Source organism: Calonectris borealis, chromosome 15 (assembly GCF_964195595.1).
Source record: "Calonectris borealis chromosome 15, bCalBor7.hap1.2, whole genome shotgun sequence".
NCBI lineage: Eukaryota > Metazoa > Chordata > Aves > Procellariiformes > Procellariidae > Calonectris > Calonectris borealis.
This window is the reverse complement of record NC_134326.1, coordinates 2,293,443-2,320,073: the sequence shown is the minus strand read 5'-3', so window position 1 is coordinate 2,320,073 and position 26,631 is coordinate 2,293,443. Positions and strand designations below refer to the sequence as shown.

Genomic DNA, 26,631 nt, shown 5'->3' with positions numbered 1-26,631 from the left:
GAGCCCGGCGGCTTCCGGTCTCCCCGGGACCGGCCATGCCGCGGCTGGGGCCGCTCGCCGCCGCCGGGCGCCTGCTGCCCGCGGGTCTCCGCCTCGGGCTGCCGCGCCCCGCCGGGGGCCGGGGGAGCCGGTCCTGGCCGCCGCGGCCGGTCGGTGACCGCGGCCTCCTGTCCGGGCAGGTGCGGGCGGCGGCGGGCTCGGCCGGCGGCGGGCGGGGCCCGGCTCTGAAGACGCCCAAGGTAACGACGGGGAGCGGGGGCCGCGCCGGCGGGTACCGGGCGTTGTTCCCCCCTCCCCGTCCTCGCCGCTGACGGCCGCTCTCCGTCCCGGGCCAGGGCACCCGTGACCACCCCCCCGCCCAGGCGGCGCTCCGCGACCGGCTCCTCGCCGCCGTGGTGGCCTGCTTCAAGCGGCACGGGGCGGCCGCCATCGACACCCCCGTGCTGGAGCTGCGGGTGAGGCGGCGGCGGGACCGCCCCCTTCCTCCTTGGGGTGACCCCCACCGGGGCTGCGGGACCCCCGGGGGGGGGCCGGGCTCTGTCCCCCCACCGGGGGACCCCGCGCCCCAGAGGCGCCCCGGTCCTCGGCCGCCCCGCCAGCCCCCTCGCCTCTCCCCAGGAGACGCTGACGGGGAAGTACGGGGAGGACGCGAAGCTCATCTACGAGCTGCAGGACCAGGGCGGGGAGCTGCTGGCGCTGCGCTACGACCTGACCGTATCCTGCGCTCGGCCCCCGCGGAGGGGACGGCGGCACGCCGAGGCCGCTGCTGCCTCCGCCGTGTCGGGAGGCGATGGGTGGGGCCGCCCTTGCCCTGCCCTGCCTGCAGGGCCCGTCGGGGTGACGGAGACCCCCTTCCCCCCGAGCGGTGGACACCCCACCCAGGCTGGCTGTCGTCTGCGTGACCCCACGGCCGGTCTAGGACCTGCAGCAAACCCGCCCTTTCTTCCGCCGTCTGTGGGCATGCACCAGTATGCTCCACCGTACTGGTTTTACCTCCTCCCAGTTACAGTCCCCACCTCTGCGTGCTCCTGTCCTGCCCGTCCCACCTTTCCAGTGCCCCGGTAGTTGTCCCGAGAGAGCCGCGGCGTTCGCTGCGGGTACAAAGCAGGTGTCCGTCCCGGGCCGTCCCCACCTCCACGTCTCGCCAAAAAGCTCTCCTCTTTGATGTCTATACGGCTGTGCTATACGTTGAATTCTCTCTGATCGCACCATAAGAGGGCGAAATGACCTAGCACAGGTCTGTGTTTGCGAGGTGTTGGCATGCTGTGGTTCGGAAGAAGGAAATGGAGTTGTCCCGGTGTTGGAGGAGCTCAGCCTGGTTCCTCGTATTCGTCAGCCTGGGCTGATGATCTCCCTAGGGATCATCGGGGGGCAGCTGGCAAAGCGAAAGGGAGGCAGGGAGCTTTGAGGTTCAGCTTTCTGCAGCTCAGGGGATCTCCACGTTTCTGTCCTTAACTCCTCGGCCCCTCAGGTGCCCTTCGCTCGCTATTTGGCGATGAACAAGATCACCAACATGAAGCGCTACCACGTCGCTAAGGTCTACAGGCGGGACAACCCTGCCACGACCAGGGGCCGCTACAGGGAGTTCTACCAGTGCGTGAGTGTTGTGGTGGCCGCTGCGCTCGCGGCCGAGACCGCTCGGGGCAGGAGGGAGCCGGGGACTGGCGTGGGTTTTACCGGCTGGATCACCTTCAGCTGCCGCGGCGTGCCTGGCAGAGCCGAAGCACCTCAGCTGTGCCAGGAGCCTCTGCCGCTTCTTCTGCCCCCAGGATTTTGATATTGCCGGGCAGTTCGACCCGATGATTCCCGACGCCGAGTGCCTGAAGATCGTGCACGAGATCCTGAGTGACCTGCAGCTCGGGGACTTTCTCATTAAGGTGAGATCAGAGCCGTGTGGTTTTCATATCTCTGCGCCTTCCCTTCCCGTGGGATTGAGGCGCCGGTGAAAAGGCACGAGGAAACGCCTGCACCACTGGGGCAAGAAGTGGCGGCGGGGGGATCTCCCTGAGCTAAGCGTGCCTCTCCCACCCCCAGGTCAATGACCGGCGGATTTTGAATGGTGTCTTTGCCGTCTGCGGCATCCCAGAGAGCAAGTTCATAACTACGTGCTCTACTGTGGACAAGCTGGACAAGGTAAGCGTTGTGCTGGTGGGGAGATCGCTTCCAGTCTCAGGGGGTGGATGTCTCGGGCTGGGCAGTGTCGTGGCTGTCCTCATCATAAAGAGGTTCAAAGCAGTGAAGCCGTTGGCGTTTGTAAGGGATTTGGGGAGCTCTTGGGCGTGGTTAAGAATAAAGCCTGGCCTTTCCAGTGGTTTCTGTTAAAAATTCCTGTGAGAGAGACGCAGACCATTAGTGAGGTTGCTGACTGCTGTCTTCCCGCACGTGTTGTGAATACGTGGGCGGGTGGAGGCGGTGGGTGACGAGCATGTCCGGCAGCAACCGATGCTCTTCTCTCCCCTCGCAGATGCCGTGGGAAGACGTGAGGAGCGAGATGGTAGGAGAGAAGGGGCTCTCTCCCGAGGCTGCAGATCACATCGGGGAGTATGTCCAGCTTCACGGTGAGCACTGTGGGGTCAAGCCCTTGGCCTCGTTCTTCCAGGCCAGGCAGGGAGGGCCAGCGACGGAGGGGCGCAAGGCAGCGTACACGGCTGGCTGGGACCACCGGTGCGGGTGCTGCTGCACTGGCAGACGCGAGGCTTGGCTCCTTCCCACAGGTGGCCTGGACCTGATCGAGCGGCTTCTCCAGGACCCCAAGTTGTCCCAGAACAAGCTGGCCAAGGAGGGGCTGGGGGACATGAAGCTGCTGTTTGAGTACCTGACCCTGTTTGGCATCACAGGGAAGGTGAGGAGGTGCAGAGGCAGGAGGGGGTGCTGCCCTCGTGGCTGGGCAGCCTGGGCCCCCCGAGCGCGGCCAGCGACGGGGCTTCCCTTGTGTCCCACAGATCTCTTTTGACCTGAGCCTGGCGCGGGGTCTGGACTATTACACGGGGGTGATCTTTGAGGCTGTCCTGCTGCAGCAGGAGAACGACCACGTGGAGGAGCCAGTCAGCGTTGGGAGCGTGGCTGGAGGCGGTCGCTACGACGGGCTGGTGGGGATGTTTGATCCCAAGGGACGGAAGGTGCCCTGCGTGGGGGTCAGCATTGGGATCGAGCGGATCTTCTCCATCCTAGAGCAGAGAGTGAAGGTAGGTGCTGCAGGCGGTGCATGGGGAGGGCTCTCAGCAGCCAGCTATCATTTATTAGAGAGTTTTACAGCTCCACAGTGTTCGAGGGGAAAGAATTTTGGGGGAGAGGGTGGCTCCTCTCATGCCTGAATGTCCATGCGTAGAAAACAGAGCCCTTTTCTGTAGCCCATCAGGATGCAGGCGTGGGCAGCTGAAGGCAGCGTTTCATAGCAGACGCCAAAGAAGCGTTAGAGACGGGCCCTGAGCTCTGGTCCTGGCTCTGAGCTTTGTGCCCCATTCACTTTGCTCTTTTCTCTTGCCTGTGAAGTTTTCTGTCCTGGGGATTGTGAAGTGATGAATTCGGTAACAGCTGTGGCACTCGCTCTGTAATGAGCACCCTAGGAAAGCCTGTGAGGAAATCAGTCACTCTGTGTTTAGTTCTGAGCTTGTGATTCATAGCGGGTGAGGCTGAGGCAATGCGTTTGTACCTGAAGAATCAAAGGAGACATTGGAAAGCTGTCCAGGTCCCATCCGGGAGAGAGGGAGGAAGGCCAAGGTCCCATGGGAACAGCAGCACACGATTAAGTAGTGTGTCACAATGCAGATTCTCTCGGGAGGCTCATTAAATGTGCCAAGTTGTCTTATCTGTGCACTCTTTTTGCATCTGGAAGGTTCGCCTTGCTCAGTAACATTCACTGAATGGTGATGGTTAGCTTGCAGGTATACTTGTTTTGGGGAGCTAAGTTAAGGTCTGAAGATCAGGTGAGATGAGCTGCTGTTGCGAGCTGCAGATTCCCTCGGAGCCAGTCGCTCCCACGAGTGTGTCTGTCCCTGCAGGCTTCTGGGGAGAAAGTTCGAACAACTGAGACGCAAGTGCTAGTGGCTACACCGCAGAAACACTTACTCGCTGCAAGACTGAAGCTCATCTCGGAGCTGTGGGATGCAGGGATCAAGGTAAAGTAAGGACTTGGGCTTGGCAGTGGTACGGGTGAGGGAGGGAGAGCCTGAAGGGAGGTGTAGCACAGCAAGACCAGCTCCATTAGTTGTTTGTCTTTTCAAGATCTGGGCCTGTCTGAGATCTACAGGCAGAGAAGGAGAACAGTCGAGAGCACTAAAAGCAACCACTTGCTGGAGGAATAATGAGGCAGAGTTTTCTGTGGGGTTTTGGTGCTGGCTGTTTTGTCCAAGATCCATCAGAGCAAATTTTGCATGAACGATTCACCTTTTCCACTCCCTCCTAGGCAGAGATGCTGTACAAGAAGGACCCTAAACTGTTGAAGCAGCTGCAGTATTGTGAGGACATGGGCATCCCCCTTGCTGCCATTGTAGGAGAGCAAGAGCTGACAGATGGAGTCGTCAAGCTGCGAGATGTCGCAACAAGAGAGGAGGTGAGAATGCCTTTTTACACCAGGTTTCGAAAGTGCTTCCAAAATCTAGAGATTACTGAAAGGCTCTGTGTTTTCTCTCAGTGACGTTGTTCCTTTGGGGAGCTGCAGCACAGATCTGTCAGGTGACTGCTCCAGAAAATCAGTCACAAACTGCATTGGTATCCACAGGAAGTCCTTGGGGCCAGATCGAACCATGCTCTGCTCAGGGTTCCAGTGCTGCTACCTGCTCTTCGTTTGCTTTGTAGGTTGATATCCCAAGAGAAAAGCTTGTTGATGAGATCAGAAGGCGGCTGGAGCCCTAGGACTTCTCTGGCCAGAGCTGCTTGACTGAACTGCTGTACAACTGCAACCCTCCAGCGCCCTTAGCCATTCACTTCCTGCTGAAGTCTCGTCACCATCTACTACCCTGAGGCTCATCTGCCTGGGCTAAGGCAGTGTCAACACGGGGTATCCGCTTGGAAAGGAGCAAGCGGGTTTTAAAAGTTATGGACAGTGCAGTCACCAGGTTAACCTCCCGGTAACTGCTCTGAAGGATGGGTCAAGCTTGTGGGTTCCTAATATTGCAGTACCTGTAACTGTACAGCCATCTCCATCCGTGTAGGCGGTCGTGGTGGTGGCACGGGCACAGACGGATGTGGTGCAGCTCAAGCAGGATCAGGCTGAGCTCCGGAGTTGGTGGGGGGGATCTGTGGAGTGTTGGGTGCCCGCAGGCTCAGGACTAGGGAGAGGGTGGCAGTGGAAGGCCACCCCCGGCCCTCTGAGGGCTGCAAAGGGCAGCCCCAGCCTGCAGACGGGCCCTGCAGTCGGGCCCGGGGCCAGGCGCGCTGGGGCTGCTGGCACCGGCCTGTGGGGAGCGCGGGCCCCCCTCAGGGGGGGACACAACAGCGGGCTGGTGCGGCTGCGCGGGAACGCTGTATTTTTATATATTAAAAAAAAAACGAACCAAAACGCAAAAAGCCACATTCGGGCATTGACTTGAGCTTCGCGTCGCCGGCGCCTCTCCCCGCGGCTGTGCGGGAGCGCCGCAGTGCGCAGGCGCGGACCCGTTGCTATGGCAACGCGCGGGCGCAGCGGCGCGCAGGCGCAGAGCGCGTCCAGCGGCAGCGCGCAGGCGCGGTCGCGGTGCGGCGGCAGCGCGCAGGCGCGGGCCGGCAATGGCGGAGGAGGCGGCGGTGCGGGCGCAGGCGGAGGCGGTGCGGCGGCTCAAGCAGGATAAGGCCGATCCCGACGAGGTGCGGCTGGTCCCAGCGCCCGCCCGCGGGGCTGGGGAAGGGGGGGGGGGGCTCGGGAATGGGGTGCTGGGGGAGGACCAGTATGAGTGGGAGCGGGGTGCTGGGAAACTGGTGTGACTGGGAGGGGGGGAGCTGGCCTGGGGAGAGGGGACTGGGGGTGTTGGGATGGGGAAGAGGGGCTTGGGGGGAACTGGGGTGCTGGTGCGGGTCTGGAAAGAGGGCTGCTGAGGTGAGTGGGGTGTGGTTGGGCTGGCTGGGCTTAGGGGGAGGGTGCTATGGGGAACTGGGAGTACTGGTGTAGGTGTTGCTGGGCTAGGGATGGTGGCATTGGGAAGAGGGGTGTTGGGGAGGATGGGAGTACTGGTCTGGGCTGGAGAGTGGAGGGGTTGAGGTGCCTGGGGAGAGGGTGCAGGGGAGACTGGGAGTGGGAACTGGCGATACTGGTGGTAGATTGGAGAGAAGGATGCTTGGGGGTGTTAGGATTGGGAGGAGGATGCTGGAGACGGCCGATGCTGGGGTGCGCGTAGCAGGAGCTGGTGGTGCTGGGCCTGGGGTTGGTGCGGAGGCTGGCGGGATGGGAGGTGTGGGGACTGGGGAGGCAGATGTTGAGGGTAATGGAGGTCGTGGGGGCGTTGGGGGTGCTGAGATTGGGGTGCGTGTAGCAGAAGTAGGGAGTACTGGAGAGGAGCAGGGAATACCCCTCTGGTTGCTGTAGGAGACTGGGAATAGCGGATGTACTGAGGCTGGGGAGTCTGGGTGTACTGGGAATGCTGAGGCTGAAGGTATTGGGCTTCCCCAATACCTGTGGGCTGGGTCTGGCAGGTAGGCTTACCCCCAGCTTCCTCCTTGTTCCCTCCCCAGATTGCGAAGGAGGTGGTGAAACTGCTGGAGATGAAGGCGCAGCTGGGGGGAGATGAGGGGAAACACAAGTTTGTGCTCAAGACCCCAAAGGTAACTTCCCCCACGCACTCGCATGCCTCTCTGCGTGCACGACCTACTCCCATGCACACACACAGCACCCCCCCCCCCACCTGTGCGTGCAAAATCTCAGCACAGACTTGCCTGTCTTTGTTCTCATTTCTGTTTCCCTTTTCACTTTTTGCAGCAGGGGAGAGAGGGGTGAAAACACCCCTGACAGCGTCCGACCCAGATACCCTACTGACTTAAAGATTTTCTGGTGCTTCTGTGACAAGCCAACCACTAGCTGGTGTGGTCAGGAAATTAAATTCCCTTTTGGTCAGGTTTTATCGTAGCTGCCCAGCGTGAGAGGTCTCGTATCTGCTTGGATTGCACTATTTGAAGTAAGGTCATGACTTGCATTGCTCCGATGAGTTTAGGGTTAGGACTCAGCTCTTGTAGCACTGACCCCACTGGTACCTGCAGACGTTGGCTCTCGTGGATGAAGGATCCTGTTCCGTGTTGACTTGGACAGAGTGGGTGAAGCTGCTGGTAGGTTGGGTGAGCACGGAGTGCTGCGAAGTGCTGCTCTGCTGGCGCGAGGCTCGTTGTGGGGGAACTGCAAAGCGTAAGCTAGTCAAAGAAACCCAGAGGCCCGGCAGTGTTTGCCAGGAATGTTCAGCACATATTGAAATGTGGGGAGCAAGAAAGGTCTCGTGGCTTTTGATCTTTCCTTCGTCTGTGGGGGTGGGTAATCCCGTTTACTGAGGAGGTCTGGCCAGCTGCTGACATTTCTGTGTCCTCTTGCAGAAGGACCCTTCCTTCAGGGGTAGCTTTTTGGTCTCCAGGTCCCTAGAATAGTGTCCATAATGCAATTTATGCTGAAATTTTTTTGTAACCTAAATGTTTCATCACTAGCAGCTGACCAGAGACCAACTGTGCTTCTATGCTGTGGTGTGGAGACAGTTATGAATGTGGCTCACAAATAAAATGGGTTATGTTAATGCCACTGACTTAGAAATGTCTCAAAACTGTTTCCCTTGTCCATTTCCTTTATCGTATATTTTGGTAATGTAATTGTGGTGTGAGACCTGGAAAGTGGAAGGGTATTTCACCATTTAAAGACGTGGAGGGATGATTTTGCAGCTCTGTGAGTGCCAGGGAAACACAGCTTGGGTTTCCAGCCTGTCTCAGCCACGTCAGTGTACTGCTGAAAGCTGCTCTTTGCTGTGCGACCTGCAGGTGGGGTGTTGCGAAGTGCCTGCTCCCTCTGCTTCCTCCTGCCTAACTGCCAGTCCCTAGGAAATGAAAGTGGGAGGTCTAGTTAATTAACAGTGATTTATGTGTTGCTAAGAGCCTAAAGGTGGTCATCGAAATAATTCGGTGACTCTTAACAGCGAAGAAATTTAAAAGGAAGCACATCCCAGTGAACAGTAGATGGGCACTTCACAGGTATTGCGCTTTGAAAAGATGATTTCTCTCTATGTGCGTTTGGAAACTGTAGAGCTGCTGGTTGTTCCACAGCTTCAAAGCGTGCCTGTCCCCTGATTCTACCTCTACGGTGGCTCCGTTGTGCAGGGGATTGGCTAATACGTCTGAATCGGAGCTGTGGACAGGTCCTAGCTGTGCTCTCATGCTCGAAAGCACTGAACTCTCTGACTGTTGAATGTTAACTCCTTTGTTTCCTGCATCATGAAACTGCTTGACTTAGATTTAGCTCTGCAGACCATGGCAGATCATGTCTGAGCTGTGTCCTGATGTTTTCCAGTGTTTTTTGGTGCTGCTTTTTACCACCTCTCCCAATATCTGGTGTCTGGACCTGATCTCTCTGGTTTTGTTAGCAGTATGATAGCTTCTTCACATTGCCTTTCACGTCTGTCTCTACTGCATGCCTTTAACCCAATGTGTCCTTTGCTTTTCTTTTCCTTATCTCACCCCAGGGCACCCGGGACTACAGCCCCAAGCAAATGGCCATTCGTGAGAGAGTCTTCAATGTGATCATCACCTGCTTCAAGCGCCATGGAGCAGAAGTCATTGATACGCCGGTGTTTGAGCTGAAGGTGAGTGAGGACACAGCAAGTTGGCTGAGCTGATGGGGATCCTGCAGTTGAAACCTTGAGATGTGTTGAGGGCCGAGTTTTCTTCTTCCGTCTCCTAGGTGTCCTCCCTTTCGCTCCTTGTTTTCTGTGTGCTCTAGGGCTGATCCCTTGTCACTGAAGATGCTGTTTGTTCGTGTGTCCTTTTGTTGTAGGAGACGCTGACAGGGAAATACGGTGAAGACTCGAAGCTCATCTACGATCTGAAAGATCAAGGAGGAGAGCTGCTGTCCCTGCGCTACGACCTGACAGTATCCTGCCACAGCCAGGGCTGAGGGGTCTTGTCACCTTTGCTGCCCTCCTTTTGGGGCAGTGCTGTCCAGAGGGCAAGGGAGGAGGAGGAGGGAGGAAGGACAGTCTCTTGGCTCTGACCCTGTACCGACAGGGAGAGTGTGAGCAGGCAGCGTGGTTCAGTGGGTGCAGAACCCTTGCTCAGTTATTTACTGTACGTTGCTTCTGTTCGGTGAAGCAACGCTTGTATGTGGAGGTGAGGAAGATCAGTATTGAGTGGGGTGTTTCCTACAGCAGGGTGCCCAGACAGGCTGCTGCGGTGCACAGCCCGCATGAGACTGCGATCCAACCTAAGGCGGTGCTGGAAGATGACTGTAGGGACGCTTAATGGCAGCATGTGTGGGCCATGTCTTGGACAGTTGTGGAGACCTTGGGGAGCTGTGGCAAGTCCAGCCGTGTCTTAGCAGTTGCTGTGCCCCACGGGTGTGCACCATCCGGTGCTGGGTGTTGGGGAGATAGTGAGGACCCAGCACCGCCTGTGACTGATAACTGGGCGGGGTGATCCTTCCCCGTTCCCATCCTTAACCCTCCCGCCTCAGGTGCCCTTCGCTCGCTATTTGGCAATGAACAAGATCACCAACATTAAGCGCTACCACATCGCTAAGGTCTACAGGCGGGACAACCCTGCCATGACCAGGGGCCGCTACAGGGAGTTCTACCAGTGTGTGAGTTTGGCCGGTGACAGGGACGCTGCTGAGCGAGCCTGTAGGCTGGGCAGTGCTTGACGTAGCACCATAAAAACGTAGGACCAAAGGCTGTGTTACCCTGCAGTGGCCTTCCCTGTGGCTGTGGAAAGCTCAGAAGATCCACTAATCTTCTCCTTAGCCTGCCCATATGGGTGTGAAAAACAGCTTGAGAGTGGGAGAGTGAGGATGATGGCTGCGACACGGGGTGCTGGTGTATCAGGGAACTTTGTAATACAGCCCCCAGGTGCCCCAGGTGTCTGGCCTGCTTCGCACTGGAGGAGGGCAGCTCCTTGCTCCAGCCCACAGTGCTTGCCAGGCTGGCGGAGGGGAAGAATTTTCTTTCTGATCCCAAATCTGGCAACAGTTGAACTCCTGGGTGTGTTAGCAGGACACATGAACCAGGCAAGCGAGTGACTCAGCCGTAGCATATGCTGCTTCTGTCCCGTGCTTAGTCAATCTTTATTTCAAAGGAAGGGAAAAACCCAGAGGCCAAATTACAGAACAGGTAAGAAAGCAATTTCCTTTGTGCCTTTCTCAGGCAAGCGTGGTAGCCCCGAGGAATGGCTTTGTTCTGCTGTACTAACACAGTCCCCAGGGCCTCGTATTGCAAACAAATTCCTGTTTGAGAATATTCCTGTTTCATCATACAACCCCTGTGGATACCTTCCAGCTCCAGCTTGGTGAATTCCCATTTCCAGACAATTTGAGGTCTTTGCCTGCTGTCTCATCTGAAAGACCATTCCAAGATCTCACTCCTAATATAGCTAGAAATAGTCTTCTAATAGCCAGGCTAAACTTACTTGTGTCTGATTGTTTACTTCTCCTTGTGCCAGTGCAGCTCTTTAAACGGGAGCAGTCATCCCTTGGTATGGATCCTTCCCCTTTCCCAGATAAACATTTGGGAAATGTTTACAGAAATCTTCCCTGCGTTAGGCCACGTAAATCAAGCTCTGTTACCTTCTCTCCCTGGAGATGCTTTGCTGCTTTGCTCAGCCTTGTGGCTTTTTCTGCATCTTTTCTTAAATATAATTCACCAGCCCTTAGTTGGTTTTTTTCAGTGAGATTTCACCTGTGCCACGTACAGTGGTAGCGGCGCTTTCCTGACTGTACCAGACCTTGTCCAACTTCCACAGGGATTGCATCAGCCTTTCTTGCACTCAGGTGATCGGGGATTAACTGATGTGATCTCATCTCTTTCCTCCTTCACTGCCCCAATTTATTTTGGAAGCTTGGTGTTGAAATTTACCCACTTAAATTTTACCCACTTAATTAAAATTATTCTTGTACTCAAAATCTCATTGAAGACTTTGCATTTGGGGATTCATAAATGGGAGTCAAATAAGAGGTCTCTGGTTGCTTCTGTGTGTTATTTCTCTCTGAACATTGATGTTGTCTTTGTTATTTTCCAACCACGGGGAACCAGCCTATTAAAACATCCTTTAGTTCTACGTGCTAGTTCATCTGGTAATCTCTGGTGGAGACCACTCGGGCTTTCTGATTTCTTTTTGCGTCTTGGCAGTTGAAACTTTGGTTTTGCCTCAGTTGAGATCGCTTCTCTTGCCTTCTTCCCTGATCATTAACTTGATTGGCATGTGTATTAAAAAAAGAACATCCTAAGAATCAAGGCGAAACATTTGGCATTTAGGTCATACCAACTAATACGTAGTTTTCTCCTCCCCTTCCTGGTTCCTTTGTTCTATTTATTTACTGCTGATGATCGCTCTGCTGCCTCCTTTTTGTTGTTTTTGAAGGGTATCTGTTTCAAAGCGTATCACACAGTCAAGTGCTGTGTCAGAGGCGGGGAGCAGGTCACACACCTCCAGACGCAGAAAGCAGGGAGAAGCAGAACGGCTTCTCGCAAACTGGCTGCACTGGCCGCGACACAGTGTACAAACTCTTTGCAATGCAGTGGACGCGGGAGCAGTGCTGCCTTCGATGAAAGAGGGTCATAACCCTCATCCTGTCCCTTCTGGACCCTATCAGCGAGGGCTAGTGCTCCCTTACATCCCATTTCTGTTGCTTTTTGTAAACAAACTGCTGTTAACAGCAGAGTTGAAGCTGTATTGCTGCACCCATGCCAGCAGTGCTGAATTGCTCACTACGTTTTCTGTGCCCCAGGATTTTGACATTGCCGGCCAGTTTGACCCAATGATTCCCGATGCCGAGTGCCTGAAGATCGTGCACGAGATCCTGAGCGACCTGCAGCTCGGGGACTTTCTCATTAAGGTGAGACTGGGCGCGTTTCTCCGTGCCATGGTGGGAAGCAGTGGTCCCTGTTCCTGTGGCTTTACGCAGCAGGACCTGTTCCCACTCTAACGCCCACTGAGGCGTGATCCCGAAGTTCATCCCACTTCTGCCTCCTCACGGTGTGTATGCTAAAAGGCTGGACCTCAGCTCAGACTTGCCTTTGGCTGGGGATGCAAGGAGGTTTCCTGAGGCTACAGTTACAGAGTTCTCGGTCCCCTGCAAAACGTCCGGCAGCCCACTAACCAGGTGACTGTCATATTCGCTGCCTGCAGTAAAACACAGGCCCAGGATCCCTGCCCTTGTCCCAGCTCCCGATGCCCCCGCAGCAGGGACACCTGCTCAGTGTGTGCGCTGTGTTGTCTGCAGACTCCTGCCTTCCCACTAAGTCCTTTCTGGGGCTGAGGCCTCTTCCTGAAGAAGAGTCCTGCCCTACTGTAGGTTGAGCTTGCTCTTTGCTTCAAAACACCTCTGTTATCTTGGTGTGGCAGCAAACGGTGCTGGGTGCGCAGGTCAGGCAGGATGGGGAAGGGTGTACAGCAATAGCAGAGCAATGGGTAGGAGTACCTGATGTGCAGGAGGGTGGTGGGATCTCTGAGAAGGACCCAGAGCTGGGTCTTGCTGGGCTCTGCAGGGGAGGTGAGGAGTGTGGGCTGGGTGTTGCACTCCTAACTGCGGCCCCTGCTGGGTAAGGGGGCAGTTACCTGCCCTTGAACCCATCTGGGATGAGCTGAAGAGCTGTGCACAGGAACTGCTGTCCAGATCAAGTCCAGCTAGTGTGTGTTTGGGCAGTGGTGAAAGCGGATGCCTCTGAGGATAAGCAGGCACCCCTGCAATGGGGAACAGCAGAACAACCTGCCTGCAGTTATTCTTGTCTTCCGTGAGCGACTGTCTGGTTCATGTCAGTGCTGGAGGATTACAAACTCCTGAGCAGTCTTTGTTTATGCCTAATTTAATTGTAGATGTTCTTGCTACCCATGGAAATGTTGAATCCAGCTGAGCCTTTGGCCTCAATTACCTACTATTACAGAGCATAATTAAACAATGGAATTCACTATACTATAAAAAAAAATTCCTTAGTGAGGTTTTAACATAACCAGATGTCCCTTTGTTCCTACACTGAGAGAGCAGGGTAATGTACTGAACTCACCTCAGTCCGTGCTCTGTCCTGAGCTGTTTTTACGTGTCCACATGAGAGGACTCATAGGCCCCGTTGGTTTTTCTTCTCTGTTGAGTGGAGGTGTCTGTGCCTCTAGAAGGAGAATGTGATAGCTCTACCCAGGCTTGGTAGGAGTCAGTTGTGCTAGCTGGCCTGCTGTGGGCAGAGAGACAGCTTAGCTCCCCAGGAATGGGGAAGAGACAGAAACTGCAAACAGCAAAAAATCTTGGCAGCCATCTGCTAGTTTCTCTTCCATGCTTGAAACTAGAGAGGAGAGAAACTGGACACAGCTGGAGCATCTGTTTGAGTTCATAGTTAATGACTTGCTCCCTCTCCCGCAGGTCAACGATCGGCGCATCCTTGATGGGATGTTTGCAGTTTGCGGTGTCCCAGACAGCAAGTTCCGAACGATCTGCTCCAGCGTTGACAAACTGGATAAGGTACGGGCTGGAGCCCTGGGCTGCAGCTGCTGCTGCTGGAGTTTCAGTGAGTCTCTGTCCCTCTGGGCTGCTCTTACCGTGGTCCACGAGAACTGGCTGGAAAATGCTGATAAACATCGAGTTGTTCTTGTTCCCCCCTTTCTCTGGAGGGGTGGCACACAGGGCACAGCAGTCACATAGGAAAACTGGATCCTATGCTTGCTTCTCCAGTATCGCACGAGGTCCTGACAGATGGAAAGGAGGGAGGGAAAAATGCTCTTCACGTGGGAGGTTCAACATCCCAAACCTTAGCCTTCTTAAGGTGCTGCTGCTTATGAACCAGGGTGATGAAAACCTGCCCCCAGACTGGGCCAGGGCATTGAAAAGCCTTTTCAAATGCATCAGGTTCAGTCGGGTGGTGTGAGGAATCGCAGTTGTGTCCTGGAATCACAGAACAGCCCAGACTGGAAGGGATCTTGAAAGATCGTCCGGTCCAACCTTTACTGAAACTTCAGACCTCAGTTGCAAGGCGAGTGTGACATAAGTGGCAAATCTCTGTGGTAATGCAGGAGTAGAGAAGTGCAATCGTAAGTGCTAGTCTGTCATCATGCTCTGTAAGGCAGTTAGCTTGCAGGTGCCGGGGCCGAGTTAAATGGCAATCCGCAGGTGAGTAGGCTGCCAGAGGTGGTGGGTTGTCCAGGAACCTATTCATAAATCCTGCAAGCTGGTGCTATTCTTGACGGGCGATGTGATGTCTAGCATTCCTGCCGAGGACACGGAGTCCGCAGCATGTGCGTGTTGCTGGCCAGGCTGTTTCAGCATGATCAGGGCACCTCTGGACAGCGTGTGCCTCTGGCTGTTTGTGGGACCCTCAGGAGGTGGTGAGGAGCAGCAGGGAGACAGCAAAGAGAAGTGAGGTGGACACGCATGGATGAGGTTTCCATATTTTACCTGGAACTAGAGGAAAGGATTTGGAGTGAGAAGGAGTAAGAGATCAGAAACACAGACCTGCAAAATAACCCCAGCAGCGCACTCCTGCCTCCTGGGCAGGGGAAGGCTGGTCTGTTTGGTGTTGCACTGCACTGTGTGCCCCCACAGCGTGTCTTCACACTCCTCTGTGGCTGACATCAGTGCAACCATGTTTTGCTAGGAACAGGGCTCCTTGGGGCTGCCCTGGATTGTGCAGCGTTCTGGCAGGGCGGACGCGGTCACAGGGACAACATACCGCTCAGTGCCGTAATCTCTCTTCCCAGTGCTCTGAGATGGTGGTAGCCCATCCCACGTCTCCTGCTCACTTCATTCACACCTCTGCTGATTTGGGCATGTAGCACAGGTACTTTTATAAAACATGCTGCGTGTAGACATCACTGTTTGTATGGCTTACCTGGGTTTGGTGTGACACAGAACAGCCCCCTCGGTGCTGCTGCTCCTGTAAGACATGAGGCAGGAGGTGCTCAGCAAGCTGCCTCAAGAGCACTGGCTGTTGTGAAGGTCTCTAAGGGATTCAGGCCCTTGCGTGGCCCTTTGGGAGGAGGGAAAGGTGCCAGTGTAGGTACAGCTGATTGTCTTGACTGTAGGCCCTAGTCAGATATAAAGATGCCGGAGGTCAGTCTATAAATGTGTATACAGTCCTCCACTAATAGTGAAGGAAGAGGAACCTTAAAATGAAGTCCAATCTAAAAACTCAGTTTTCTTGGCTGGGGTTCCAAGGAATCTGGAACTGGAGGCAAATTTCTGTGTGTGTTCAGAGTCCCGTGGGGGACACTGTGGTTGGCTGCTTAAAGGAGTGCTCCTAACCTTCCTGTGAGACCCCGTTAAAGAAAGTGGCCTTGTATCTCGTCTCGTGTGTTCACTTTGCTTTGGTCAAGGATGAACTGTGGTTTCCTTTGGAGGCCTCGTCTGACAGTCGAATGAAGTCAACGAGAGGAAGGCTCACTTCCTGTTAGTCCTGTCAGCAGTGAGATCTATTGCAAAGGCATGACCAAAGTGTAGGTTTTGGGGCTGTCTATGCGCGGAAAAGCAATAGGAAGGGAGGATTGGCCTTTTTTAGAATGGGATCATTTCCTTGTTTTCGTACTGAAATGCTGTGATTTATCTCAGTGCAGCTGGATGTGATCCAGACTCTGGTTCTCTTTGACCCCTTGGTCGGTGGGAAAACTGCAGCGTATTCTGCTTACATTGGGTTTTTGCATCACCCAGCCATCTCCTCACATCTTTCCAGGTGGTAGGCATGACCAGCCACACTTTCTTGACTGGTGTTTATGACTAAGTGCCTAACCAGGGAAATCACAGCACAAGACATCTCTCAAACTCGGTGCTTTTACAGGACCGATGTTCGATTCTGGCCAGAAATCAAAACCAAAGTATTTGTCCTGGGGCTTCAAGTTTTTGGGCAGCTTTACTGACTGCAGTGTTGGGATACAAACGGACTGTGCAGAGGTACAAGAAATGGAGTTATGACCATATGACCATTCTCTGAGAGCATTTGATCTGCTGCTTCTCTCAGGCACCTCTTAATCACGCTGACACTGATGGGGTTCTGCCACGTAAAGATTTGTTGAGGGCAGATATGTCTGTTCATCTGTATCGGGCAGGACCACCAGAGACCTTCCCTAGGAGAGACCACATCCCTGGAGCAGTGGTTGACGTTCTTCTCTCCCCTCGCAGATGCCGTGGGAAGAAGTGAGGAGCGAGATGGTAGGAGAGAAGGAACTCTCTCCCGAGGCTGCAGATCACATCGGGGAGTATGTCCAGCTTCACGGTGAGCACTGTGGGGTCAAGCCTTTGGCCTCGTTCTTCCAGGCCAGGCAGGGAGGGCCAGCGACGGAGGGGCGCAAGGCAGCGTACACGGCTGGCTGGGACCACCGGTGCGGGTGCTGCTGCACTGGCAGACGCGAGGCTTGGCTCCTTCCCACAGGTGGCCTGGACCTGATCGAGCGGCTTCTCCAGGACCCCAAGTTGTCCCAGAACAAGCTGGCCAAGGAGGGGCTGGGGGACATGAAGCTGCTGTTTGAGTACCTGACCCTGTTTGGCATCACAGGGAAGGTGAGGAGGTGCAGAGGCAGGAGGGGGTGCTGCCCTCGTGGCTGGGCAGCCTGGGCCCCCCGAGCGCGGCCAGCGACGGGGCTTCCCTTGTGTCCCACAGATCTCTTTTGACCTGAGCCTGGCGCGGGGTCTGGACTATTACACGGGGGTGATCTTTGAGGCTGTCCTGCTGCAGCAGGAGAACGACCACGTGGAGGAGCCAGTCAGCGTTGGGAGCGTGGCTGGAGGCGGTCGCTACGACGGGCTGGTGGGGATGTTTGATCCCAAGGGACGGAAGGTGCCCTGCGTGGGGGTCAGCATTGGGATCGAGCGGATCTTCTCCATGCTAGAGCAGAGAGTGGAGGTAGGTGCTCAACTAAGCATGGAGAAAGAGCAAGGATTTACATCTTCCCCACATACCCCCAGTCCAGCAGATGCTGAAGTGAGTCTTCCTTGCTGCAGTCTTTGATGGAGAAGCCAGCCAGGCCTCTACCGTGCTCTGCAGCCGGAGTCAGAACAAGGAAATAATCTCCAATTTTTTCTGGCTTGGGAGGTGATCCCTGGGGCTCCCACTGGAGACAAGACCTCTCCCAGCAGCCCTCAGGCATGGCTTGTTCAGCTGCAGCTGGAGGGGGCACTTCAATCCTCAGCAGTACCAGGTACCTAGCTCAGGTGCCTTAGCGTTCCCCGCTGCGTTGGGCGTCTGTGCGGCCCCACGTCCCCCCTGGCAGGGCGGCGCTGCTCTGCAAGGCTGGCAGGGAGACAGCAGCCTCGCTGTCTTGTCCTGCCCAAGGCACCACGGAGACCAGACGGGGATCGGATGTCCCAGGGCAGGGACCGCAGTGCTGCTGGGGGTTTCCCAGACACCTTTTTCCTATTCCCCCCTCCTCAGAGTTGCTGTACTAATGTGTTGTCCTCCGTCCCAATCAATGGGTGTTAAATAGGTCTTCGTAGGCTCCCAAAACACTGCCACAGATTTCCCTCCCTCAGAGGTCTGTTGTGGGGAGTTCTCTCTTGGCAGCTAGACACAACTGGGATTTCTAAATGGAAACTGAATTCTTCCCCCACCGGTGCTGGCCAGGTTCGTTCCTCTGCAGGTGACCTTTTAAAGGCTTCTCCCTTCAGGGAAAGCAGCGGCAGGAAAACGCCATTTTGAGTATCCAGCATCTGCTACAGGAGCAGGTGGCTCCTTACAGCTGGAGCATCTCAGCTTCTGCTGTTCATCTAACCCATAGTTACAGCTGTAGAGCAGGCAGCTGCCTTTGTCCAGCTTCTGCTGGGCTTGCTGCTCCTGAACTGCTTGGAGCAGATCCCTGGGAGGCCCTTGGGTGTGGAGGAACAGTCTCTGGGCAGAAGCTGGCAGGGAAATTGCTCATTCTCAGCACATCCTCCAGTCTGCGCACCTGCGGCGCAGCAGGGAGGCTCTGTTAAGCTCCCATCATGGAACAACCACAGAAGATGAGATTCTGCTTCAGGATGGGCTCTGTGGGGCCTCTCTGACTCTCCTGAGTTTTTGCTGTTTATCCCACTGAGCCTGATCCTCTTCACCTCTAAATTGATGGGCCTGGGGTTGTGACCTGTCCTGCTCATAGGGGTCTCAGATATCTCTGTATGTCCATGGCATCTTTTGAGTCTTGTCCCCTCTCTAGGCCTCTGAGGAAAAGATCAGGACAACGGAGACACAGGTGCTGGTGGCCTCTGCCCAAAAGAAGCTCCTTGAAGAGCGGCTGAAGCTCATCTCTGAGCTGTGGGATGCTGGAATCAAGGTATGACCAGGTGATGGCAAAGTCAGGAGCTGCCTGGTCCCCTCTCTGTGCCAGGAATGGACTAGATCCGGCTTTGCTTTGGGAGGAAGGAGCCATAGGGAGAAGGTGGGCAGCAGACTGCCTTCCTGAATGGAGCCTGCCTCTTCTCGGTGTCCCGAATCAGGTGTTCTCCAGGAAGGGCTGGGCAGCGTGACTTGGTTAGCTCTGCAACACTGCAGGGGCTGCTCTGCGTCCGTTATCTCAGGGCAGGTTCCCAAAGCGGGCGACACTCCAGCCCCTGCTGCGTGGCAGCTGGGATACCGTGCCGCTTCCAACAAAAAGCAAAAAAACCATGGAGCCTTGCAAGGAGGGAAGAGTGGGGCCAGGGAGGAGCCTGGGCTGTTTTCCGAGGGCCAAAGGCAAGCTGTGTAGCAGGGCCTTGCTCCCTGCCTGCTGCAGACTCCCTTGATGGCTGAGGAGAACGCCTGGGTGCTCTGCTGGGCTCCTGACCCCGTAGGGACACCCCAGGTGTCAGCCCTGGTCTGACACGGACTAGAGCTAATGACCTGGTGCTTTCCCAGGGTAAGCAGCGTCTTGTGAGTACCTTTGAGCTGTGTAGCATTACTCGTTAGCTGTAATGCCCAGCCTTCTCCATCAGCCCATCTTCTCCCCCACCGCACGCCCCCATGCTCACCAGACGGCAATTAGCAGACTGGCCCAGCAATGCCTGGCTGAGGGGGTGCAGAGCAACAGGCCAGTGCCGATCAGGGTGTTGTGCTCTGGTTCTCTTCCAGGCAGAAGTGCTGTACAAGAAGAACCCTAAGCTGCTGAATCAGCTGCAGTACTGCGAGGACACGGGCATCCCTCTTGTTGCCATTGTGGGTGAGCAGGAGCTCAAGGATGGAGTCGTCAAGCTGCGGGTCGTGGCAACCAGGGAGGAGGTGAGGCCCGTGGCAGCTTGGCGCGAGGGGGATTGGCTACTGGACCCTTCATGCCAGCTCAGGCCAGCCCTCCAACCCGTCCGTACCCTGCTCTGCAGCGGTGCCGTCAGGTTGTACACGGCAAGGTGGCTTTGCTGGCCCACATTTTGAGTGTAGTGCCCAAAGGGGAGATCAGAGGAGTAAGGCACCTCCACCTGACGTGAAAAGCCTCCAAGGCCTAACGGAGCTGCTTCCGCAGAAGGTGGGGTGAGGAGAAGGCCCTCCACACGCAGTAGGCAGAGGGGCACGAGCCAGGGCTGGCAGACTCAGGATGAGGCTTATGGACTGATGGTGGTGGTCTTGTGGGTGCACTTTTGGAGACTGGGTGAGGCGAGTTTCCTCAGCCCCTCTTGACTTGCTGTGGAGCACGTGCCCTGGTATCAGTTTGCTGATACCAAGCCCCGTGTAACAGGTTCTCAGGATTTCATACATTGGCTTCCTCATTAGATCTTTTCAAGCAGTGCTCTCTCCAGGGACTTCTGCAACACCCCACATTCCAGTTCCTTGCCCCATGCAGTCTCCAGGAGGCTTGGAGCACTGGTGTCTCCAGCTCTGGAGAGTTTCCCATCATGTGGCCTCCTTGAACTCCCAGCTATTACTCAGTTCAGGAGCCTGGAACGTGGCGGAGCGATTCAGTGGGCTGTTTAGCTGCTCGTGCTTTCCGACCAGGGCACGGGACTATCACTGAAGGTCCTGGAAGTGCCCTCTTGGAATGAGTGGGACCGGTGCTGATCTATGCACTGGTCTGGCTTTGAAACCAGTAGGAAAGAGTGGGAAAAGCATCGCTCTCACGATCGTTGGGCTGGAGAGGACTCGGCAGGGTTTAGGCAGGTGCTTGCTCTCACAGGTTCAGCTCCGCATGTGCTGCAGCCTGCTTGATCCCCGTAGAGGGATGGTGACAGCACCACGGTGTGATCTCCCAAGGCAGACGAGTGCGGTGGGGGCCATCCCTCTGGGACCAGAGAAGGTCACGATGCATCAAGCTGCTTGTGTTGTATTGAAGGAACTTTTTGCTCCCCCTGTGTAGGTCAACGTTCGCAGGGAGAGCCTGGTTGAGGAGATCAGGATGCGAACGAGCCAGCCTTAAACCCCTTCCGGACACGTCTACTCCTTTGTTGGATTCTGGCTGACAGATTTCCTCCTGTAAATGCCTTCGCCACGCCATGTAGCAGCGGGTGCGGGGTCGGGGCGGCCTTTGAAAGCTGTATTTATTCTTGTCTCGTGCCCTCCCGTTCCCGGCGGGAGCAGAGAGGCTGCACCAACTCCTGGGACGTGCCCTGGCCCTCGAGCGTGTTGCTGGAAAGATGTTCCGCAAGTGGCTCTGGCAAACGCCGGCCTCCCGTCTGCCGTCGCTGCGGTGACACGCGGAGCCCCGAGCTGTCACCAGACCCCGGGGTCTTGGCGGCAGCTTCTTGTTCCCGCCGCTTTGAATAAACATCCCGCCCCGCCTCTGCTCTGGCCGCGGGCAGGTGACCTTATCCCAAGCAAGATGTAAAGGCGCTGCTCCCAGAAACATAATAAATCTCTCCCTCCCACTCCGTGACTCCTGTCCCTGCTTTCCGCTGGGGGCAGGGATTTGCTGGGGCTTCAGCTGCCGTGCTCCCTCCTCGCCTCCGCATCCCACCGCTGCTGCCCACCCCGCGCCATGTGCAGAGCAAAGCCCCCGCCGGCCGGGCCGGAGCTCCCCGAGCAGCCCCGCGTGGGCTCCCCGTGCCCCGTCACGGGTGAAACGGGACCCCCGGCCTCCTGCGGGTGACTTGGGGTCCCCTTGCTGCCGACCCACGCGTCTTCGCGCCCCAAACCAGCTAGTTGTTTTTAAACCCGCGCCCCACGGCTTCCGCGCGTGGCGAGGCCGCGGCAGCGGGGCGCTGGGGGGGGGCGCTGCTCCCCGGCGGCGGGGCGGGCGCTGCCCGCCGGTCCCCCCTGCCCCGCCCGGGGCGGAGCAGCCGCGGCGCGATGGGCGGAGCGGCGGCGCTGGAACCTTCCAGAGCCCGGCCCGGGCGGCGAGGAGGAGCAGGAGGAGCAGCGGCGATGGAGACGGAGGTGGGCGCAGCCGGGGGGCGGCCCGGGGGGCTCGGTGCTGCCGGGGGCTGGGGGAGCCCCGGTGCAGGGCACGACTCGCCTCGGTGCGTCCCTCTCCGAGGCGCGGGGGGTCTCTCGGGGAGCCCCCGGGACCGGCGGGCGGGGACCGGAGCCCCCGAGACCCGTCTCGGTGCGTTGCCCCGGCGGGCGGCGCCGGTCCCGAGCCCGGTCCCATCCCCAGCCCGGAGCCGCCGCCATCCCACCCCTTCCCCCCGCGGCGAGCTGGGGCTGGCGGCCCCGCTGCCCCGTGGAGACCGTGGGGGTGGTGATGAGCCCCGTTAGCGCCTAATCGGCGGGGGCTGCGGGCCCCGCTGGGGAGGAGCCGGGTCCTGCCTCTCCCAAGAGCCCCGGCAGGTCCCCGCACCCCCCCGTACCGGGGGGCACGGAGGTGCCCTGTGCTGGGGCCCAGCCCCGGGAGCTGCAGAGCCGTGGCAGGAGGCTTCGTGGTGTGCGCGGCTGGTCTTTCTGCCCCCTCTCAGCAGAGGTTTCCCCTGTATGGATCCCCACCTTCATCCAAAGGTGTTTTCTGGTCTTCGGGAAAGATGAAACCCCTTGGGGACAGAAAGGTGCCACCACCTGGTGATGCACGAGGTGAAGGTGCAGCCACATGGCATTTTAGCCTGAGCTAGGGTTCATCCCGCTCAGTGTACAGTTTCAGAGGCCCTAATGAGACTTTGCAGTACTTAATGAGCTAAAACCTGATGATGTTGCCGCATGGATGGTGTCTCCAGACCCTCCTTGATGTCCTCAGAAGCCTGAGGTGATGCTGGTGGAAGAGAGTTGGCTGTCTTGGAGTCCCAGCTTGCCTGACCCATGATGTGATGGGTCACCTCGGCTCTGTGCTCCAGCTCCCTTTTTCAGCACCAACCAGCTGCTGCCTGTGTCTTGGCTTTCAAAGCCCTTGCAGGCATCCATAGAGGAACTGTTGGTGTCTTTGTGCTCTGCTAAAGTTGCTGGTCTTAGTCTTGTGGAGCAGGCTTGGGCAGTGGGCAGGGTAGTCCTTTGGATGTGCAGTGTTGAGAGGCTCCTCAGGTTTCCTGAGGGCAGAGGGGTTCAGCATTTGCTCCTCCACGTGCTGGCTGGTGCTAGGCCTTGCAGTTGCTTCATGGGGTTGGGATGCTCCCAGTCGGGAGGTTGGAAACTCTTTGCCCAGACAAGCTGTAACATCATCTCCCTCCTCAGTCGTGGACCAACAGTATCAACCAGGCCAATAAGATGGCCCTGCTTGCCTGGGCAAAAGAAACCGGCATCGACCTGGTGCAGATCAACGGGCAGAGGCGATATGGTGGCCCCCCCCCAGGTATGTGAGAAGAGCATCTCAGCGCCATGGTGCTCTCGGAGCACGGCACGTAGGGTGCTGGACAGGCATGGAGGCGAGGTGGCCCTCACCCATGTGCACCATGTTGCTGTGTGCCTGCAGGCTGGGTGGGCGACCCCCCGCCGACCGGCACAGAGGTGTTCATCGGGAAGCTGCCGCAGGACGTGTACGAGAACGCGTTGATCCCGCTCTTCCAGAGCGTGGGGAAGCTCTATGAGTTTCGCCTCATGATGACCTTCAGCGGGCTCAACCGGGGCTTTGCCTACGCCAAGTACAGCAGCCGGCGCGGCGCCAAGGAGGCCATCGCTGCCTTCAACAACTTCGAGGTGCGGAAGGGCTGCGCCATCGTGGTGTGCAAGAGCACGGAGAAGTGCGAGCTGAGCGTGGACGGCCTGGCCACCTCAGTGAGCCGGCGGGAGCTGGAAGCTGTGCTGCGGCAGGTCACAGAGGGGGTCCTCAGCGTCACCCTGTACGCCAGCCCCTGCCAGAAACGGGCCCAGCTCGCTGTGCTGAAATACAGCTCGCACCAGGCTGCTGCCATGGCCAAGAAAACCCTGATGGAAGGTAAGTGGGAGGCCGGGCTGCTGTGGGGTGCTGCTTGGGCTGGTCTTCCTGGTGTCTCTAAGGAAGGACTGATCCCACCTCAAGACTCAGCTGCGAGGTGGCTTCAGCCTTGAGACATCCCTTGTTCGCTCCCTGTGTCCCGTGGGAGGCCAGCTGTCCTCCGTGGGGCTGATCCCCAGCAGTTCCTGTGCAGACCTGGTGGTGGTGGGGTAAAGGGGCTGCTGGAGGTCTTCATGCAGCTGCCTGCTCAGAGCAGGAGCATCACCAGTACCAGTCCAGGGCATCCAGAGCTTTGACCAAGTTATTAAAGCTCCTGATGGAGATGCCCTACCCCTCAGTGCCCCATCCCGTGATTGAACTGCTCTCCGATGGGATGCGTTTCCCAGACATCCAGCCGGAATCTCCGAAGTCCTGATTTGTACCCGTTTCCGCCCCAGCTGAGAAGCATTTGGCTTTGATGTCTTTGCACCTGTCCCTAAAGGCAGCTGCCCCTAAGATCCCCTGAGCTTTGCAGCCCTGAGCCCACCTTGGTAGCAAAAGGAGATGGAGAAGCAACTGCGCTGCGGCTGCGTGAGGGGTCGTGGAGGCAGGAGAAAGGATCCTGTGCCGTTCGTACACTGTGGGTCAGTGCCAAACCACCCGTGGGGGTCACTGCGCCGGATAGAATCACTAAGGTTGGAAAAGACCTCTAAGATCATCGAGTCCAACCGTCAACCCAACACCACCATGCCCACTACACCATGTCCCTAAGCGCCACGTCTAAACGTCTTTTAAATACTTCCAGGGATGGTGACTCCACCACTTCCCTGGGCAGCCTGTTCCAAGGCCTGACCACTCTTTCAGTAAAGAAATTTCTCCTAATGTCCAGTCTAAACCTCCCTTGGCGCAACTTGAGGCCAGCTCCTCTCGTCCTATCGCTGTTACTTGGGAGAAGAGACCAACCCCCACTTCGCTACAACCTCATTTCAGGCAGTTGTAGAGCACGATGAGGTCTCCTGTCAGCCTCCTCTTCTCCAGACTAAACCACCCCGGTTCCCTCAGCCACTCCTCATCAGACTTGTGTGCTGGGGGACAGGATGGGGTGGGATGGGGTGATGCTGGAGGGCTGGTGCGTGACCATCTCCTGCCAGCTGCTGCTGGTCTCTCCTAGGGAACATGAGGCTCGGTGGGGTGGACATGAAGGTGGACTGGCTGAACCCCGATCTGAAGCAGAAACTGCAGTTTTGCGTGGAGAAGCCATCATCCAGCCGGGTGCAAGGGGGCAAGTGCCTGGGGGTCCCCAAGCAGGCGCCCCTGTCTCCAGTGCTGCGCAACGCGCTGGACCGCCTGAACACCCTGTGCCGGAGGCAGTACCTGGGGACCCCCCTGTTCCTCACCAAGTGCGTCCAGGCAAACTCCAATGGGTGGCTGCGGTTCTGGTGCCGGGTGGTGATCCCAGGGTGCCCCGTGCCCTTCAGTGGGTTCACGTGGGTCCGGCAGGATGGACGAGGCAGGAGCGGGCATGAGGAGGCGAAGGTTGCAGTGGCGCTGCAGGTTCTCCAGATACTAGGTGAGTCCTCGCACGGCGTCGGTGCCAACCCCCTGCCTTTCCCAAAGTCTTGGAGCGTCTCCCGGGAGTGTGGACCTGTGGTGCTCCTAGTGCTTGGGGGACCCAGCCTGGCAGGCAGGGCTGAAACACTCGCCCCCCGCCAGATGTGACCCCGGTGGCTCTGAGCTCCAGGTGGGATTCCTGGTTGGAAGCGGAGGACGCAAGGGGAGGGGGTTTTGGGGTGCTGCGCCCTGCAGCACCGCACAGAGCCTGATGCTTTCCTCTCCGCTGCAGGATGCCAGCTGACGTAGGCAGCCATTCTGCCTGAACCACGGGTCGAACCTGAGCTGCCAGCGTTGGTGCCGCTGGCCGCAGGAGCGGCGTGCGAGCCGTGCTGGGGACCTGGTCCTGTTCCAGCTTTGCTTTGAGTTTGTTTGGGTTTGTTTTGAGAGCCGGCTCTGGAGGATAGGGCTGCTGGCCTGGTCCGTGACAGCCGCCCTGTCCCTGGCCAGCCTTTGGGGACGGTTCTGTTTTTTGGGGATGTAGGTTTACCTGCCCAGTTTGGCTTCTTTTAAGTTGGTTTGTGTTGCTCTGCTGCGGTGGAGGCGCCCGGTGCAGGTCTTGGGAGAAGCAGCAGCTGCTTGGAGAGACTGCCAGCGTCGGCCGAGGGGACGTTGGGGGCTGCCTGGGCCCACCGGGGGACCGTCTCTCCTCCGCTGGCATGCCTGGTTCCTGAGGAACAGCCTCAGGTGAGGACAAGGCCACACATGGGGACCGTCCTGGTGAACGGGGGACGTTCCATGGGCTGGTGGAGCTGCTCTCTAACGAGGGGAGTGTCTGCGGGCTCTGGGGGGTGCAGGGCTGTTTGTGCTGTGGGAAAGCAGCCAAGGGGTTACCGGCTGTCTATGAATGATTGCTCAGGACCAGGAGGACTGGCCGCATGCTCTTCACTGAGTATTAAAGTAGCCTGGGAAGCACCAGCTGTGTCACGTCGTCTTTTGCTCCCGCATCCTCAGCTCCCTGCCTGTCCAGCGCCATCTCGGTGCTCTCCCCCCACTCCAGGAAGCCTGTCTTCTCCAGGGGCAGGAGAAGGGACGGGTGGGACTTGGATCCATCCTGTAGCCTCCAGGCCTGCTGGGCCCCTGAAAGCAGCGTTTGCTCCTGTTGGAAGCAGCAGTCCCTGGCGCCCGGAGCTTTGTGTCCCCAGCTTCTCACTGGGGTCTTTCTGACTGCCTTTCGGTACGCCACAGGCTCCTCCGAGCCCCTCTTGATGAGCTCCCGGTGGCCTTTGAGTGCACCTTTGGGACACGGTAGCACCTTTATGCTCTTCTCCGGGGCCTCCAAGTGCCTTTCAGCATGCCCAGTGGTCTAAAAGTGGTTTCTGCTGAGCATCGGTGGCTTCCAAGGGCATTTCTGGGCATACCTGGGTGCCTCCGACTACAAAGCTCTGCTGGTCCCTTCTCCTGTGTGGCCTCCAGGAGCCTTTCTGTGCTCATTATGGTCCCGAGTACCTTCTGGTGCACTTCAGGGGACTCCATGTGCCTTTCTAGGCTGCCCAGGTGCTTCCAGGTGCCTTGCAGTGCAGCACCAGGGGACTCTGAAGTGCCTTCAGGTGTCCTCCAGCGGCCATTCTGTGCTCAACACTGATGAACCACTGCCTTTTGTAGTGCCCCAAAGGCCTCCCAGAGCGTTGGGATTTGGCCCATGGGGCTCGCCTGAGTCCATTTGGTGCACCTCGAGCGGCCCCACACGCCTATCTCTGCTTCCCAGAGCTCTACCAGTTCCTTCTGACGTGCATCTGGACCCACCAACTC

The 26,631-nt window shown here is 57.3% G+C and overlaps 2 protein-coding genes across 7 annotated transcripts; both read left to right on the top strand.

Annotated features, from left to right (window-relative positions):
• Positions 1-20: 20 nt before the first annotated feature.
• LOC142088570 (histidine--tRNA ligase, cytoplasmic-like) lies at positions 21-5,512 on the top strand. The gene is made up of 12 exons (XM_075164000.1): positions 21-239; positions 336-455; positions 619-714; positions 1,472-1,597; positions 1,770-1,877; positions 2,035-2,133; positions 2,465-2,558; positions 2,715-2,842; positions 2,943-3,185; positions 4,002-4,118; positions 4,406-4,552; positions 4,798-5,512. Exons 1-12 carry the CDS (start codon positions 36-38, stop codon positions 4,852-4,854), a joined length of 1,539 nt encoding a protein of 512 aa, XP_075020101.1. The 5' UTR covers positions 21-35; the 3' UTR covers positions 4,855-5,512.
• A 165-nt stretch (positions 5,513-5,677) lies between these two features.
• LOC142088568 (histidine--tRNA ligase, cytoplasmic-like) lies at positions 5,678-25,794 on the top strand. 6 transcript variants are annotated; one of them, XM_075163995.1, is made up of 16 exons: positions 5,678-5,784; positions 6,646-6,735; positions 8,622-8,741; positions 8,933-9,028; positions 9,608-9,733; positions 11,873-11,980; positions 13,499-13,597; positions 16,244-16,337; positions 16,494-16,621; positions 16,722-16,964; positions 18,250-18,366; positions 19,140-19,286; positions 22,590-22,707; positions 22,828-23,289; positions 24,440-24,838; positions 25,112-25,794. In XM_075163995.1, exons 1-16 carry the CDS (start codon positions 5,707-5,709, stop codon positions 25,126-25,128), a joined length of 2,442 nt encoding a protein of 813 aa, XP_075020096.1. In that variant the 5' UTR covers positions 5,678-5,706; the 3' UTR covers positions 25,129-25,794. The 6 variants fall into 6 exon arrangements, with proteins under 6 accessions (XP_075020096.1, XP_075020095.1, XP_075020098.1 ...); XM_075163994.1 differs by lacking the exon at positions 25,112-25,794 and having other exon boundaries at positions 24,440-25,078; XM_075163997.1 differs by lacking the exon at positions 25,112-25,794 and having other exon boundaries at positions 24,420-24,482.
• The last annotated feature ends 837 nt before the right edge of the window (positions 25,795-26,631 follow it).

Coding starts and splice junctions, on each gene's coding strand:
- LOC142088570 (XM_075164000.1), top strand. CDS start 36: ATGCCGCGGCTGGGGCCGCTCGCCGCCGCCGGGCGCCTGCTGCCCGCG. Junction 456..618: donor CCCCCGTGCTGGAGCTGCGG/GTGAGGCGGCGG, acceptor GCCTCTCCCCAG/GAGACGCTGACGGGGAAGTA. Junction 715..1,471: donor CGCTGCGCTACGACCTGACC/GTATCCTGCGCT, acceptor TCGGCCCCTCAG/GTGCCCTTCGCTCGCTATTT.
- LOC142088568 (XM_075163994.1), top strand. CDS start 5,707: ATGGCGGAGGAGGCGGCGGTGCGGGCGCAGGCGGAGGCGGTGCGGCGG. Junction 6,736..8,621: donor TTGTGCTCAAGACCCCAAAG/GTAACTTCCCCC, acceptor ATCTCACCCCAG/GGCACCCGGGACTACAGCCC. Junction 16,965..18,249: donor TGCTAGAGCAGAGAGTGGAG/GTAGGTGCTCAA, acceptor TCCCCTCTCTAG/GCCTCTGAGGAAAAGATCAG.